General features: G+C 42.3%; 2 protein-coding genes and 1 long non-coding RNA gene across 9 annotated transcripts in view; 1 reads left to right on the forward strand and 2 right to left on the reverse strand.

Annotated features, from left to right (window-relative positions):
* Window positions 1–2,402, reverse strand: part of LOC106528844 (uncharacterized) — a 15,034-nt gene extending 12,632 nt beyond the window's left edge. The window contains exon 1 of the long non-coding RNA XR_001311548.1: window positions 2,049–2,402. This is a non-coding gene — a long non-coding RNA (uncharacterized LOC106528844). The remainder of the gene's footprint in view (window positions 1–2,048) is intronic.
* Window positions 2,403–2,504: 102 nt separating this feature from the next.
* Window positions 2,505–3,791, forward strand: dusp14 (dual specificity phosphatase 14). Its single transcript, XM_014024113.1, has one exon. It carries the CDS (start codon window positions 2,598–2,600, stop codon window positions 3,231–3,233), a length of 636 nt encoding a protein of 211 aa, XP_013879567.1. The 5' UTR covers window positions 2,505–2,597; the 3' UTR covers window positions 3,234–3,791.
* Window positions 3,792–11,400: 7,609 nt separating this feature from the next.
* Window positions 11,401–16,954, reverse strand: part of synrg (synergin, gamma) — a 43,071-nt gene continuing 37,517 nt past the window's right edge. For all 7 annotated transcript variants that reach the window (XM_014024100.1, XM_014024099.1, XM_014024097.1 and 4 more), the window contains one exon: window positions 11,401–12,347. In XM_014024100.1, coding sequence (XP_013879554.1) covers window positions 12,216–12,347 — 132 coding nt within the window. In that variant the 3' untranslated portion in view covers window positions 11,401–12,215. The remainder of the gene's footprint in view (window positions 12,348–16,954) is intronic.

The raw sequence follows: 16,954 nt of genomic DNA on the forward strand, positions 1-16,954 counted from the left end.
CTGTGTCACAGTTTCACGTCTCCAAAATGAGCGTACGCATGGGTCAAAGCTGGCGGGAGGCACCGCACATTTTCACGTCAAGTTTGGGTTTTATAAATCACAACCTTAGCGTAAAAAGTGGCGTACGCAAGTTTCTGGGCTCAAATTGTGCGTACGCCAGTTTTATAAATCCGACCCCAGATCTTTTGAAGTGAGATTCTGTAGAAATGAAAGGAACAAAAAACATCTTACCTGCAGCAGATAACCCTTTTATACAACCTCAGTTTATTTCTGAGCAGACTGATGACGAGCTAACGGCTAGTCAGAGCGGTACAAGACCAAAATGGATTTCTGTCGTCGTTTCAGAATATTTTATGTTACATTATTCCTTCACGGCTCACTTCCTCTGTGTTTTCAGACGTCTGTCTGAAGTGTGAAAGGTTCGGCTCGTCTTGTAACGTGATGTTTCCGTTAAGGGTCCGGTTCTTCCAGCCGGTCGCTCGGCTTTCCAGTTTGTGGTTCTGGAACCCCAGGAATGTGAGCAGCGTGGGAACGGACAGGAGATTTAAGACTCAGAACCACCTGTTGACAGACCCCGGTCAAGTTTCTGATATGTCGGTCCAGGTTTTCCTCTGCGCTCTGTCAGATAAATGGTTCTGACCCATTTTAGAAGAATCAATCCAGATTATTTATTTATTTTAATTCAAGCTGCAGTTTACTCCAACACACCGTAAATTCGTCTGTGGTGACAGAAGGTGTATAACTCTCCCTCCTCCCCCGCTCGGTGCCTGGAGTATAAATAACGGCGAGGACGGAGCGGATCTCAGCCAGGCCCGGTTCTGTGGGTGCATCAGCACTTTAGGGAGGATTATTTGGTTTCCTTATCTTGTTCCCTGTGGGTGAAAGTGATGCTGCAGCATCACTCCCTGTGGGTCAGTGGGTTTCCTCACTCAGCTGAATCAGCTGTCGTCACACAACCGGGCTCAGTTTTTATTTTTGTCACTTCAGAAAAACAAAACTAATTTATGATTTTTAAAATTAACAACACTTTAAAAAAATAGCATCGAGATTTTCACAAACAGTGATATTTTAATCCTCCTGCTGTCCTTAAAAGCTATGCGTTCTGAGTCATTTTGACTCAAAACCAGCAGGAGGGTTAATTTAGCCTTTTAATAATTTAACTTTTTTCACAAAGAAATGATTTAGGCTCGTTTAGACAAAATAAAGATCATTCTTATAAAAAAAAATCAGATTTCAGACTGGATTCTGTGGAGTAGTAACATAAAGCTAGAAAAAAGCTAACAGTAGCAAAAACACTATCTAAAAGTAGCAAATCATTAAATAAAAGTAGCAAAATGCTAACCAAAAGCTAAAAGCAGCTTAATATCTAAAAAGATGCAAAACACCAACCAAAAGAAGCAAAATGGAAGCCAAAAGCTAAAAGTGGCTAAATATTATCTAATAGTAGCAAAAGGTTAACTAAAAGCTAAATGTAGCAAACATTAACAAAATGTAGCCAAATGCTAACGAAAGCTTAACATATCTAAACATTTTCTTAAAACAGCAAAGCATTAACTAAAAGTAGCAAATTGCTAACCAAAGGGTAAAAGTAGCAAAAACACTAGCCAAAAACTAAAAATGGTTAAATGTCTAAAAGCAAAACACCAGCCAAAAGCAGCAAAATACTAATCAAAAGCTAAAAGTTGTTAAATATTATCTAATAATAGCAAAAAGTTAACTAAACGCTAAACGTAGCAAAACATTAAAAGGAGGAAAATGCTGCCTTGAATGGTTGTAAAAAAGTAAATGTAACAAAAAAAGACAAACAAAGTCAGAATACTGAAGCAGCTTTCAAAAAAAAATTTTTTTAAATTAATTAAATATATCTTGTATTTTTATGGGAAAAGTATTTGTAATCAAGGTGAAATATGAAAACTCAGCGTTAACCAAAGAGGAATGTAAAAAACAACAGTAAAACAACAGGGTTCAGGATGAGTCAGCATTCACACAAAAACACACATTGTTGTGTTTAGGCTCAGTTTGGTAGAATTAATTACTTTCAAACTTACTGTTTGTGTAACATTCAGAGCAGCAGCCGGTGAGATGAGCTGTAATCTCTGGACATACAGCTGTAATCTGGATGATTGACATGAGATGAAGGGGGCGGGGTTTGCCTTCAGACCGTCACATAGAAGAAGAGAGAGATACGAGTAAGCGTGAAGCTGAATATGTAGGGACATGAATCAGAGACAGGTGTTAAGAATAAAACACTGATTCATAAAAATAAAAATGAACAGTAAAGTGTGCAGGTGGAGCGCCACGTTTTTAAACTGATATTTTGGTTTAAAGAGAGAAGAGGCAGAACTCCTGGAAGCTGTTTTGTTGTGTCGTCCAATAAAAGTCTCATTTTGTCCTTGTTTTGTCTGGTGTGCAAACTGCTGTGTCATTACTCATCCTTCAAGCGTTTGGATGTTCACCAGCTCACAAAACGAGAGCAAAATGTTCAGTGTTTTCTTTGTTTGTCTTTCAGGATCTGTCTGCTTGAACTGCTGTGATTCTGAACCCCTGAAGGTTTTTTCGCTTTTGAAAAGATTTCTGCGTCTCATCCCGATCCCTCGATGGGTTCTCGCAGCCAAGGCTTCTTCCACAACCATCACAACCACCACCACCGCAGCTCCATGGCGCCCGCCACCGTGCCGCGGCTGCTGCCCGAGAGCGGCAGCTTGCTGGGAGGCATCGCCCAGATCACCCCCAACCTGTTCCTCAGCCGGGGCAACGTGGCGTCCAACCGCAGCCTGCTACTGTCCAAGGGCATCACCTGCGTGGTCAACGCCACCATCGAGCTGCCCAACTTCAACTGGCCTCACATGGAGTACGTCAAGGTGCCGCTGGCCGACATGCCTCACTCCCCCATCTCCCTCTACTTCGACAGTGTGGCCGACAAGATCCACAGCGTGGGCCGCAAACGGGGGGCGGTTCTGGTGCACTGCGCGGCCGGGGTGAGCCGCTCGGCCTCGCTGTGCCTGGCGTACCTCATGAAGTACCACCGCGTGTCTCTGGCCGAGGCTCACGCCTGGGTCAAGGCCCGCCGGCCCGTCATCAGGCCCAACGGGGGCTTCTGGCGCCAGCTGATCGAGTACGAGAGGAAGCTGTTCGGCAGGAACTCTGTGAAGATGGTGCAGACGCCGTACGGGGTCATACCTGACGTTTACGAGCGGGACCGCAGGACCCTGGCTCCGTACTGGGGCCTGTGAGCGTCAGCCCCAAAGGCCACGGCGAAGCTAGGTCCAGACCTCTTCTGGTCCAGTCATTGCGTTGGGAGCAGGGCGACTTCCAGACCGTAGCGCTAACATACATTAAACTTGGACGATGGTACTATCTATTTCCCGGTCACCCGCTACGAAGATGAGTGTCCTCGAGCCTCAGCGGCGCCGACGGTGATGACCTTTCCCCCGACGTGGTGTCATGTGGTGGTTCTGTGTCAGTTTCTGTAATACTTAGTGTGAAGAGCAGCAGCACGCTCTCAATTTATGGTAGCATTTAAGACAAGTGTGCAAAAAATTAAAAAAAATAATAAAATAGGCAATTTATTTTATTGCTGACAGGAGAGAGGGTTATGATGCACTTTAACCTCAGAGATGTCACGGCTGCATTTTTGAAGGCGAAAAAGATGAAATCTGGACGTGAAGGTTTTCAGTGAAAGCTCCTGTGTAACACAGGGTTCCTTTCTGTGACCACACTATGTTATTGTAGTGCTTATCTGACGCTGTATTAAAAAATATCTGCTGCTTCAGAGAAGTGGTAGCTCCGTGGAGGAGAGTCCTATTCATTTATTGTCTCGAGTCCAGACCGCTGCCCTGCTTCCTGTGGTTTTAAAGAATCAGGTAACTGAGGCTGTTTGAGGAGCGATAAAGGGCGAAGACTTCTCACCTCACTTCAAAGATTCTGCCATGGTTATCGTTAACGTGACAGCGTTGAGTTCTGATTTAAACGCTTGTTTTTAACCAAACTTTCTCCGCAGATTTTCACCGACAGCTGCGTCGGTCAGTGTGTGTGCTGCGGGAGCTCCGGCTGCCAAAGATGTGCGAACACGTCCGCCCACGACTCGCACCTAAGCCAAAATGTGCTGAAAAAAGCGAGCAGAAATCTGTCGAACCAAACTGTGGCTCCTGTTCCGACACGGCGTTCTGTGACAAATGCTGAGCGTTTTATTATTCATGATGGACGATCGTAACGCGAGCCGTTCATTAAAGGCTCAACTGACTACTTAAACCAGGGGAGTGAAACTCGTTTCCACCGAGGGCCACATGAGCATTATGGTGGTCCTGAAGGGGCCAGTTTTAATTAACTTCAATGTTTCGTCTTTTACTTCAGCTAAATGTAAAACATCCTGTTCTTCATCTCAATGCTACGGCTGAGCACCGCTAACAAACATTAACTGAGCTCTACATGGTATTTCCTGCATAGAAACAGGGTTTTTAAAAAGTACTACATGTACGACTGACTGAATGTGAAATAAATGATTCAGAAAAGTAACAGTAAGAGAGTTTTACTCGAGTTGAATTCTGAACTCACTTTCCAACAGGGAATTCCCACTGGAGGGGCGTTCCAGTTTCAATTTAAAACCTGTAAGTGGGAAGTTCCCACTTCCCAGCACAACTGGGTCACAGTAAAATTAGCTGATGAAAACGTGACTAAATAGAGATTTTACACAGCGAGTAAACAGCTGTCTCTCCCGGTGCTGTGTAGATATAATAAAGATATATTTATATCCTGTTTTGTGCCATATTTTTCTTCACCATGTTTTTGAACTCTTACATCACAGTATTTGCTGCGGAACTACTAAACAAGGATTCAGGCTGACCAGTTTTGTGAGTCCTTCATGCTACATTTACACCAAACGTGTTTTGAGTGTCTGGTTAGCACGCAAAGTCAATGATGGACGCGCATCTAGGGGCTAGTGAAGGGACATCTGAAGCAAGGCTTTGAGGCACGTATCGAGTAAAAAGGGGGCGTGTCAAGTGAAGCTCCACTTCGATGCTTGTGTCATCTTGCTGAAAATCACGTGACTAACGACAAAGAATGCCTCGCATTACATCGGCCATGTCGCCGCTTCATTTTGCATGTAGTTTGTCAAAAATAAAAGCGTGATTGTATCCGGTGAATGGGGCGGGGCATGAAGTGCTTCATCCATCCATTCATCCATCCATCCATTTTCTTCCACCTATCCGGGGTCGGGTCGCGGGGGCAGCAGCTTCAGAAGGGAGGCCCAGACCTCCCTCTCCCCAGCCACTTCTTCCAGCTCCTCCGGGGGAACTCCAAGACGTTCCCAGGCCAGCCGAGAGACATAGTCCCTCCAGCGTGTCCTGGGTCTTCCTCGGGGCCTCCTCCCAGTGGGACGTGCCCGGAACACCTCACCAGGGAGGTGTCCAGGAGGCATACTTACCAGATGCCCGAGCCACCTCAACTGGCTCCTCTCGACGTGGAGGAGCAGCAGCTCTACTCTGAGTCCCTCTCAGATGACCGAGCTTCTCACCCTATCTCTAAGGGAGAGCCCAGCCACCCTGCGGAGGAAGCCCATTTCGGCCGCTTGTATCCGGGACCTCGTTCTTTCGGTCATGACCCAAAGCTCATGACCATAGATGAGGGTAGGAAYGTAGATCGACCGGTAAATCGAGAGCTTCGCTTTCTGACTCAGCTCTCTCTTCACCACGACGGACCGGTACAGCGCCCGCTTTACAGCAGACGCTGCGCCAATCCGCCTGCCGATCTCCCGCTCCGTTCTTCCCCCATTCGTGAACAAGATCCCCACAACTCCTCCACTTGAGGCAGGACGACCCCCCTGACCCGGAGAAGGCACTCTACCCTTTTCCGGCTCAAGATGGCCTCGGATTTGGAGGCACTGAGTCTCATCCCGGCCACGAACCGCTCCAGCGAGAGCTGCAGATCACGTTCCGATGAAGCCAACAGGACCACATCATCCACAAAAAGCAGAGATGCGATCCTAAGGCCACCAAAACGGAGCCCCTCAACATCTCGGCTGCGTCTAGAAATTCTGTCCATGAAAGTAATGAACAGAATCGGTGACAAAGGGCAGCCTTGTCGGAGTCCAACTCTCACCGGAAACGAGAAATGACTTGCTTCATTTGCATTTAAAGAGACAGCACCAAAACGAGTTGCTCTCAAACGCACCTCAGAACAGGGGTGAAAGAGGGGCTTGTGGAGCTACGACGATGACGAATTCACACCAAAGCATTGCAGTTCCACTTTATATAGACCCCAACTGAATGATTTAAATGTGAGAAGATTTGAAAGCAGGATACGTCCACTTCAACGATTTTTAATATCTCGCACAAAACGGTTTTTGTGGTTGCTGTGATGGGAGGCGTCTCTGAGACGTTTCCTCGTGAACAAACTGCAGCGATTCTCGTTCCTCCCTCCAGAGACGTCCTCACGAGTCCAAACAATGTTCCTGTCATTCATTTTTATTTGCTGCAGTTTCAGAGCAGCAGGCAGAAACTGATGAACTCCATTCATCTTCTGCCCACTCTCCTCAAAGACCTCCACCACCACTTCCATTACCCACCGAGACCACGCCCCGAACAGCCTCAACGCCACGGACGTGTTCAAGTGACGGCTCCAAATTATACAGTGTTTTTTTCCAGAACAAAATAAAATTAAAAAAAACTATTTTTTTCTTCAGTTTTCTGGTGTTCTGCTCTCGACTGCGTTAATGTAAGTTCACGCAGGTTGTTCCTGCGGCCGTGAGTAAACACATCTTTCAGCGGCGGCAGAAACATCATCATCTATCATTAAAGCAGCAAGTGGAGCCACGAGCGTCGGAGCGGGCCGGGCCGCAGCCGAGCAGAACCAACAGAACCGGTGGAAGTTTCTGCAGATGATGTTTCAGCAGGAAGCATCAAAGTCTGCTGAGCTGCAGCAAACCTCATATTCATTATTATTGATTGTGAAAGAACGAGGAGCGTTACAGCCTGTTTGTATTCTTCACTAAGCTTTTTCAAAGTCTCATTCAGCCTTCAGATTTTTAAAATATTCTGTCTCACTTCTAGTATTTTAATCCAGTGGTTTTCAGGCTTTCTAAAGGTCTTTTAAGAATTATTATTTTGGACTTCGGCTGTTTAATGTGATGTCCAAGGACTGACTTTTAGTTGTTCAGCTATTTTGACTCAATCAATAAAAATAATTATCCACAGCTACAACAAACCTTTTTAAACGTTTTAAATGTGCGTCTTGCTTGTTTCCAGTTAGCCACAGAAAGGACCTTAAATTTAATGAAGGCATCACATACTGACTCAAACTTTTCAGCAAAGAGTTCATTTTATCAGTATCTTTAAGCCTCTATTGATTTTCAGGCCTGATTGTTGTTTTTCTGTTTTAAGCATCATTATTTTACAGTTTTCTGTTTGTTTTGCAGTTTTTGAGTTTTCATGTTAATAGTTTTAGGCCCAGTTTTCCTCGTGTTGCTTTAGGACTCACCTGTTCCCTCCTGTCACACCTGCCCTTCAGCTAATTAGACTCAGCTGTTTTAACTCTGCAATCACCTGCTTCACTTCGCTGTGTCCCAGTTTTTGTAGTTCTGTTGGATTGTCTCCAGCTCAGTTTTTTTCATGCTGTTTTTTATTTTCTTTTACAGTTTAGTTCCACCAACGTGCTGATGATAAGATCAGACAGAAAAATGGAAAATTAGTTTAAAAAAATGATCAAACGACCACTCTAACAGATTAAAAAACTCTGACTCCTTAGAGGATAAATGTATGAAAATTAGAAATTTAACTTTTTTTACACAGCACTGATTCACAACTAAAGTTATCTCAGCAGGAAAACATTCATGCACATTAAAAAGTACCAATAAGTACAAGTTATCTAAGGAAGCCAGCAGGCTGAGCCTCCCTTTGGTGACAGTGGGAAGGAATGACTCCCTTTTAACAGGAAGTGACCTCCAGAACCAGAACTGGGCTCAGGAAGGGCAGCCGTCTGCCTCGACCAGCTGAGGATACTTTTAGAAACTAGGAACCACAAGAAGAAAAAAATTTGTATAGGTCTTCTGGTCGGGTTCTTCTCTAATGAAACGTTTCGTCTCTCCTCCAAGAGACTTCTTCAGTCTGAGAGTGTCAGGCAAAATTCAGGCTTTTAAACCCTGCCTCCATGGGACTGATACTCACATCACATGGCTATCGTTGACACCTAATTAACACCTATTGTTAACAGGGGGTGGAGTGATACTGGCAATAGCAGCACTGTAGGAGGGGGACAACTCACAGTCACATGGAGGCAGGGCTTAAAAGCCTGAATTTAGCCTGAAACTCTCAGACTGAAGAAGTCTCTTGGAGGAGAGACGAAACGTTTCATTAGAGAAGAACCCGTCCAGAAGACCGATACAATTTTTTTCCTTTTGATTTTTTACCTGGATTACTGAGATGCATCAGGACATTAGGAACCACAAGTAAACCTGCAGCCTTAGAGTGAAAATTAAACAATAACTACTTTAATATTACGTATGTTGGAAGCAAAATTTTTAAGCTTACTCTGATTTTACCAGGGAGCTGATAGAGAAAAGTTAAACTGGAGAAATATAATTACTCCTAACGCTCATCAGAAATCTAGCAGCAACATTTTGGATCAACTGAAGACATTGAGTTTCTTGGACACCCAGTAAATAAAATTATAAAGCAGTTCAAACTTGAGGTGATAAAAAAACTATATAGGGAAATTTAAATGTTTTATTTATGTACGCTACAAATATGTATACATTTGAGCTGAAGCCATGTGAGTAATACTATGTAAATAATTTTATTTCACACAGCCATTATTGATGCAAACATGCTGCGTAAACCTCAGCTTCCCTGCTCATAGAGCTATAACTAGTTACAATCTGAGCCGTTAAAGCACCGGCTGCCAGCAGCACTCAAATCTACAACTAATCATCCCACAGGGCAGATTTAAATCCTGTTAGTCTTCCTGTAATGGTTATGAAAACACAGGATGGAAGCAGTTATATAAAGAAGCCATAAGAAGCAGCAGAATGTCATGAAACGAGTCGTTCCTCCTCAGCTGAACGAGCGTCTCATCTCTGTCGTCTGCTGAGCCTCAGATGTCTGAACTGATGGATAAAACGACAAATGGCCCAGAGCTGTGATCAGTTTGCACCGAACATCGTGTAGAACCTGTGCTGGTCAAATGAAAATTGTTCTCATTTTTTAATCAAGTTTAGTTTTAAGCTCGCAGATCATATTCTACAGAATATAAATCGTTTAAAATGAATGCAGGTGCAGAGAACAACGGCATAATCTGAAATGAGAGATGATGTGTTTTCAGATGACACTGTGATCTAATGAGAACAGAGAACAGGTGGAAGGGAACTTGGAGAGGAGGAGAAAAATGATTTCTTTAAGGAGACATGTTTACACAAATCTCAATTACAGCAAATCAATATTTAATTAATTTATTTTACTCTGAAGCCTGCTAACGTTTGAGTCGTAAAATAAACACCAAAGAGTTCAACTGATCGTTTCACTGCAGAGAAAATACGCGAAGACGACGAGCTCGCTGCATTTTCAATTAACTGTTGGGTAATTGACTTCTTGTTTTTGTAATTTTCCATCATCTTCCCACTGTGTTTGCTGTGAGAGAAGAGGAATTCATTTTTTCTGCAGGGAAATAAATTAGAGAACAGCGAGGGACAAAATGGATGTTTGAGAACACACCTGAAGAGTGGGAGAAAGATAATGAGACGGTGAAGCCCTGAAGACATCTCATCTGATTGGCTGAGCTCAACCCTCCAGTGAGGCCCGGCAGGCTTGTTGGAGAGGCTGTTTTTTTTTTCTTTCCCATTTTGAGGCAAAGTGATGGAAATGATGAGGCCTCTCTGGCCTCAGAGAAGGAAAACATGCAGCAGGGTCTGTTTGGAAAAGTGAACGTGACACGAAAAGTGATCAAAAAAACATGAGAAGCAATGATTTCAATGACTGCTGGAACACGCCTGCTGTTTGACCAAAATATGTACAAATATAAACAAATCAAGAAAACATACATTTACTCACGCATGGGCAATCCATGGCCTGAGGGCCAGTAAGGGCCTTTGGATAACCTGTAAACGACCTTTAACACTAATTGAAAATAAAATAGAAAAACCAAATCTAATCAAAATAAACATGGATATATTCCCATTTCACCACTCTCTGGACACGTTTTGTGGCAAAACACTTGATATACAATCTTCACATATTGTTTTTTTCTGTAGTTTATCTGTATAACAAACATCATTAAAAAAGCCACGTGTGTTTCAGTGTATCATATTCATCTGTGTTAGCTATGTAGCTAATCTTTGTTATGCAATGTTTATGTTTTGCAAGGAATATCCCACCAAACAGCTAGCCTAAAATTAGCTACAAAGCTTTGCAACAAAGCTAACCTTTGTAGCTAATCTTAAACTATGGGGACATATGTAAGTCTCACGTTAATGCAGGTGTGCACACCTGCACAGAGTGATTCAAGCTAGCAACAGGATTGGCACACACACAAGTGCACATATATGATTACCTGTGAATTTGACTTTTGAAACTTTTTTTTTGGTGTCACTTCAGAAAACGAAACCAAATTTTAGTTTATTTAGTTCTTCATTATCAGTGACTTTTTTTCTTTTTTTTTTTGAACTTTTGAAACTTTCAAGGCTGCATTCAAGGCTGGAAAAAAGCTGGGAATTCTGAGCTTTGCCGTATTTAGTGGGTTATTGGGGAAAAATTAATTTCTGACTTGTAGCTCATAAACTACAGTATACGCACGCTTACATGACTGGGCTCAAACATGTTGCATTTTGTGGACTGTACAGCTGAATTAAACACAAGTGTGCTGAAAATTTATCAGAAAAATACATCAGGCCTAGTGGAAAAATACATTTTCGACAGTTTTTCCACAAAAGGAATAACCTACCCATCTGACATTTATATCACTGTTCAGTTCACAAAATAACATTACTTCTTGTTGGAAAACTACCGGAAAAAATGTACTTTTGAGTATTTACCTCAAATGTACAGTCCACATAAGAAATACAGGAATCTATGTGATTATTTTAAGGATAAATTATTGGGTCATTCTTAGACAAAAACTAATGGAAACACTTATTTACCAGCATTCCTCTGCAAAAACAAATATTTTCAACGCTCAACTCTTGTGCATACACGCTCACATTTTGACACTTATTTCTCTTCATACCAAGCTAACTTTATGTAGCTACAACTTTGTGTACTTGTCTGGAATGCTCTGAATATGTTGTGCTACTTATAAATATTGTGTTAGTGATCTAGTAACAGTCAAATTAGTCAAATTTTATCTTTACGTTAGCAATAATTCCAACTTTGTACAATATTTTATTCCGCACTTAGACAAAATACAACTGCAACACCTGTAAGTACTCTCGTTTAATGCATCACATTCACATTATATTTGATAACTACATGACACTGAATTAAAAGAAATAAACCATTTAAACACAATAAGGTTCTAGATTTGTACATTTCCACACCACACAGATACAGAAAAAGAGATCCACACATCCCCTCCCTAAATATTCATAAAATACAATTTAAATAACCAAAAAAGTGTTGAAGTTTCCTTTCAACAGTGCAAAAAAAAAAAAACCCCACATTCAGAGCAATTCAACACAATGCATAAAAAGAGATATAACTGCCTTCCAGTGCAGCAATGGGTTTGAACGTTCTCAAAGTGACATTAAAATCCTCACATCCACAGTTTCATCCAACAGATTTGCAGCACAAATGTAATTCAAGTAAAACAGCTCACTTATGATTCAACATGTTTTCGCAGAAAGCAAAGAAAGTCATGAATAAAATACATTTGAAGCAAAGAAACGAGGAGCATTAAAACCTCAAGATGTGTGCAAACATCTCAAACCAGTGTTCTTAATGCTATTGCACCTTTCAATCATTTAAATACTACTTTGTTTAACAATAATTTACTGAGCAGTGATAATCAGATAAAAGAAAGCATCATTAGTTGAAAGTTTAAATAAGACCTCCCTTTGGGGATCTGTCTGAACGAGCTAAAGGTCGGGTAAATGAAGAGGAGTTAAAAGAGAAGAAGAAGAATACAGCAGGATCCAGTGACTTTAAACGTCCTTCCACTCGTTCTCGGCGTGATGCGATCGGCCACGGCGCCTGTTTGAACTTAATTATTTCCTCCGCTGTTGCCATGGCAGCTCAGAGCAGGTCGGGCAGGATGAGGCCCGGAGGTTTGGGCTCCACACAGTTGATCCAAAAATTGGCGCAGCTGGCGTGGTACTGGTGGCCCCCGTACGACAGCTTGAAGTTGTCCGTCTCCGAGTTAAAAGCCTGTCGAGAGGGGAGAGGTTAGATCTGCGGACACGGTCGACGCCCCCTCTACAACAACGATGGAGGAAAACCTCCGACATCAAGGCTGCGTTTTACTTATTGAGCAAGCAAATCATTTTGGTTAATTTCGACATCAAACTTGAAGGAAACGTGCCTTGATGTTGGACAGTTCACCTCTTCACCCGTCTAAGAGTCTCTGTTTGAACCTACAGGTTGTATCGCACTCGGCTGTCAGCAACTCAAACATTGTTACTCAAGAAGGAATTAAAACTTTATTGTTTTTTTCTTTCATTTTTTTGTAAGTTGTAAATTTAAGATTTCTTTGATTGAATTTATTTAAGAAAAAGGGGCAGAAATCATAAGATTCTTTTCTTCTTCTGCTACCTTTCATTTAATTTGATTTGTTTTTTGTTGTATGTTAAATTTATGTTGTTTTATTTTAAATGAATAAATTTATTTAAAAAAAAAAGAATGGGAGGTAGAGCCTCTCTTGTGAAACCACAAGAGTCTACTTTTAAGACTAGATGAAATGTTTTTGATTAATCCCACAGTTAAGAGTTGGTTTCCTGAGTTATTCCTTGGTTCTGCTGCTAGGTTTCCACTGCTGGAGGACAAACTGACCATATTTCCTCACTCTGCTGCTGTCTTTAGTCACTCTCTACATGTTTATTGTAATTATTTCCATCAATAACGTGGTTTTTTTTTGTCGCTCTTATAGAAAATGACACCTGGACTAGTCATTCTGTGTTTGTGTCTTAACTGTCCTCTCAAACCCAGCCAGTCGAGGCCATCGGTCCTGAGCCTGGTTCTGCTGGAGGTTTCTTCCTGTTAAAATGGAGTTTCTCCTCTCCACTGATGCCGCGGTGCTGCTCAGGATGGGAGACTGTGATGAAGTGATGATTCGGCACTATCTGCTCGCTTCTTTAGATTGACTGTTTTTGTACAGAGACCTGAGACGACGTTTGTTGTGACTTAGAGCTATTTGAATAAACTGAACTGATTTGAATTGAACTAACACGATGACAACATTAGTTCTCTGCATTTGACCCCTCACACATGGGAGATCAGTGGGCAGCAGATAAGAAAACAGATGGCTTGCTCAAGGACACCACAGCTTATAGACGTGGTGGGGAATCAAACTTGCCCAGTGAGATATTAACTTAAGTTATTATTATTATTATTATTATTATTATTATTATTATTGTAACCCCAGTATCTATACNTAACTTAAGTTATTATTATTATTATTATTATTATTATTATTATTATTGTAACCCCAGTATCTATACTTAGCACAAAAAGTAATAAAATGTATGTTTGGTAGATTATTTCTTTCATGTAACGATCCTTCTTGGCAATAAATCTTATCTGATCAAAACAAGTGTCAGTAGCAACAGGAAAATAAGCTGTTTGGCAGAGGTTTGGTAAAATTTGCATGTGCACAAGCCACATACTCGACTCTACTGCTCATCCCACAAATGCATGTTCCTTACAAATGTGGCTCCATTTAAAAGAGAAATTAACAGACTTTCCAACAGTATAAGACTTACTGCCACTGAGCCTTGTTACAACAAATAAATAATCTACCAATCATCCTCAGGTTGGTTTGGTCTGTGTTTAAAACAATCCCTGAACTACTAGCTGTACCCCGGACAATGTCAAAGGCTGATTGTAGAAGAACTTGGTGTTGAAGGAGCACAATAAACAACAAACAAACAAATCAAATGTTGCGTGTAGTAGATTTATAATACAGCCGTTATAAATAATAAAACAACGGACCTAAGACTGATCCCTGAGGCATCCCTTTAGCTATTCTGAAGGGGGTGGAGGTTAGACCTTCAACCTGAAGGCGCTCAGATCTGATTGTCACATAATTTTCAAACCAACCTGGTGATTGTTTTGAACATTAATTTCCATCAACACATGAAAACATATAAATATTGCTTTTGGATGTAAGAGTGATCCTTTCCAGGTGGCAGGATTTCATGTACCTTAATCACGGTCACGCGGTGAATATTTATCACTATTTATTTATAAGATTTAGATTAAAAAAAGCTGTGTGACCTCAAACATGGAGGCAGGTTTTCCTCTGGGCGCAGCTGCAACATTTTGTGTTCAACCAGGGGACTCTAAACGTGTGCAACGTGCAGTTTAGGGTCGCATCCCTGCTGAAATGATGGCGCTGAACCTGGAGCGAGGAATGAGTCATGTGCGGCGAATCACAACCTTCCATACAAGCAGAGAGAGAGACGCGAGCAGAAAGCAACGATTGTGTGTGAATTATAAAAAAGTCTCTCCACTATAACACACCATTAAGTCGAATACATCTCCACCTGCCTGAACGCTCTCTGCAGCTCTGATGCTCCACTGCTTCCTAATGTGACCTGAATGACACATTTTCCACTCATCACCTTTTTTCACATGCTCACATTTCACGATGGGAGCGGCTTCCTTTCAGTGCTCCTTTGTGCCCTGGCCTACTTGTTCCTGCAAACCTACACCCACCCGGGACTGCCGGGGCTGAGGTGGCTGGTGTCGGGAGGATGAGGATGTGAAATGAGAAAGGTGGTCACACAAAGACAGCTGTAATAAATCCACCTTCACCTGCATGCATCAGAGACTAACTCCACCTGGATGAGCAGGGTGGATGCTTCCAGACAGGCAGCCTCTGGTTAATATTTTATGATTAAACTCAAGCTGAAGTTATCAGATTAAACATGGATTTACCAGAACCTTTTTTATTCTGCAGGTGCAAAAAATGCTTGCTAAAGGGTATAAGGTTTTTGTTCTTGTCTGTGCCTGGTTCCATGAACCACCAGACAGATTCTGATGAAAACTCTCCCAGTGGATGGATGGATGGCTGGATGGATGGATGAATGATGGATGGATGGATGGATGGATGGATGATGGATGGATGGATGGATGGATGGATGATGGATGGATGGATGAATGATGGATGGATGGATGGATGGATGGATGGATGGATGGATGGATGGATGGATGGACATATGTATGTATGTATGTATGTATGTATGTATGTATGTATGGATGGATGGATGGATGGATGGATGTACAGACGAACAGATGGATGAATGGATGCATGAACAAAAGGATGGATGATGGATGGATGGATGATGGATGGAAGGATGGATGATGGATCGACGGACGGATGGGTGGATGGATGGATGAATGATGGATGGAAGGAAGGATGGATGGATGATGGATGGAAGGATGGATGGACATATGTATGTATGTATGTATGTATGTATGGATGTATGTATGTATGTATGTATGTATGGATGGATGGATGGATGGATGGATGTACAGATGAACAGATGGATGAATGGATGCATGAACAAAAGGATGGATGATGATGGATGGATGGATGATGGATGGAAGGATGGATGATGGATGGACGGACGGATGGGTGGATGGATGGATGAACGATGGATGGAAGGAAGGATGGACAAATAGATGGATGGATGGATGATGGATGGATGGATGGATGTACAGACGAACAGATGGATGAATGGATGCATGAACAAAAGGATGGATGATGATGGATGGATGGATGGATGATGGATGGATGGATGATGGATGGAAGGATGGATGGATGGATGGACAAACGCATGGGTGGATGGAAAGATGGATGGATGGATGGATGCATGAACAAAAGGATGGATGGATGGATGATGGATGGATGGATGGATGGACAAATAGATGGATGGATGGACAAATAGATGGATGGATGGATGCATGAACAAGAGGATGGATGGATGGATGGATGATGGATGGCTGGATAGATGAATGGATGATGGATGGATGGATGATGGATGGATGATGGATAGATGGATGATGGATGGATGGATGGATGGATGATGGATGGATGGATGATGGATGGATGATGGATGGATGAATGATGGATGGATGTTGGATGGATGGATGGATGATGGATGGATGGATGATGACGGATTAATGGATGGATGATGAATGGATGGATGTTGGATGGATAGATGATGGATGGATGGATGGATGGATGGATGATGGATGATTAATGGATGGATAATGGATGGATGATGGATGGACGGATGGATGATTAATGGATGGATGACGGATGGATGGATGGATGGATGATGGATGGATGGATGATGGATGGATAGATGATTAATGGATGGATGATGGATGATGGATGGATGATGGATGGATGGATGATTAATGGATGGATGATGGATGATGGATGGATGATGGATGGATGGATGATTGATGGATGGATGATTAATGGATGGATGATGGATGATGGATGATGGATGGATGATGGATGGATGGATGATGGATGGATGATGGATGGATGGATGATGGATGGATGGATGATGGATGATGGATGATGGATGGATGATGGATGGATGGATGATGGATGATGGATGATGGATGATGGATGAATGATGGATGGATGATGGATGATGAATGATGGATGGATGATGGATGATGGATGGATGATGGATGATGGATGGATGGATGATGGATGATGGATGATGGATGGATGGATGATGGATGGATGGATGATGGATGATGGATGATGGATGGATGATGGATGGATGGATGGATGA

Source organism: Austrofundulus limnaeus, unplaced genomic scaffold, assembly GCF_001266775.1.
Source record: "Austrofundulus limnaeus strain Quisiro unplaced genomic scaffold, Austrofundulus_limnaeus-1.0 Scaffold407, whole genome shotgun sequence".
In the NCBI taxonomy this organism is placed as follows: Eukaryota; Metazoa; Chordata; class Actinopteri; order Cyprinodontiformes; family Rivulidae; genus Austrofundulus; species Austrofundulus limnaeus.

Coding starts and splice junctions, on each gene's coding strand:
- dusp14 (XM_014024113.1), top strand. CDS start 2,598: ATGGGTTCTCGCAGCCAAGGCTTCTTCCACAACCATCACAACCACCAC.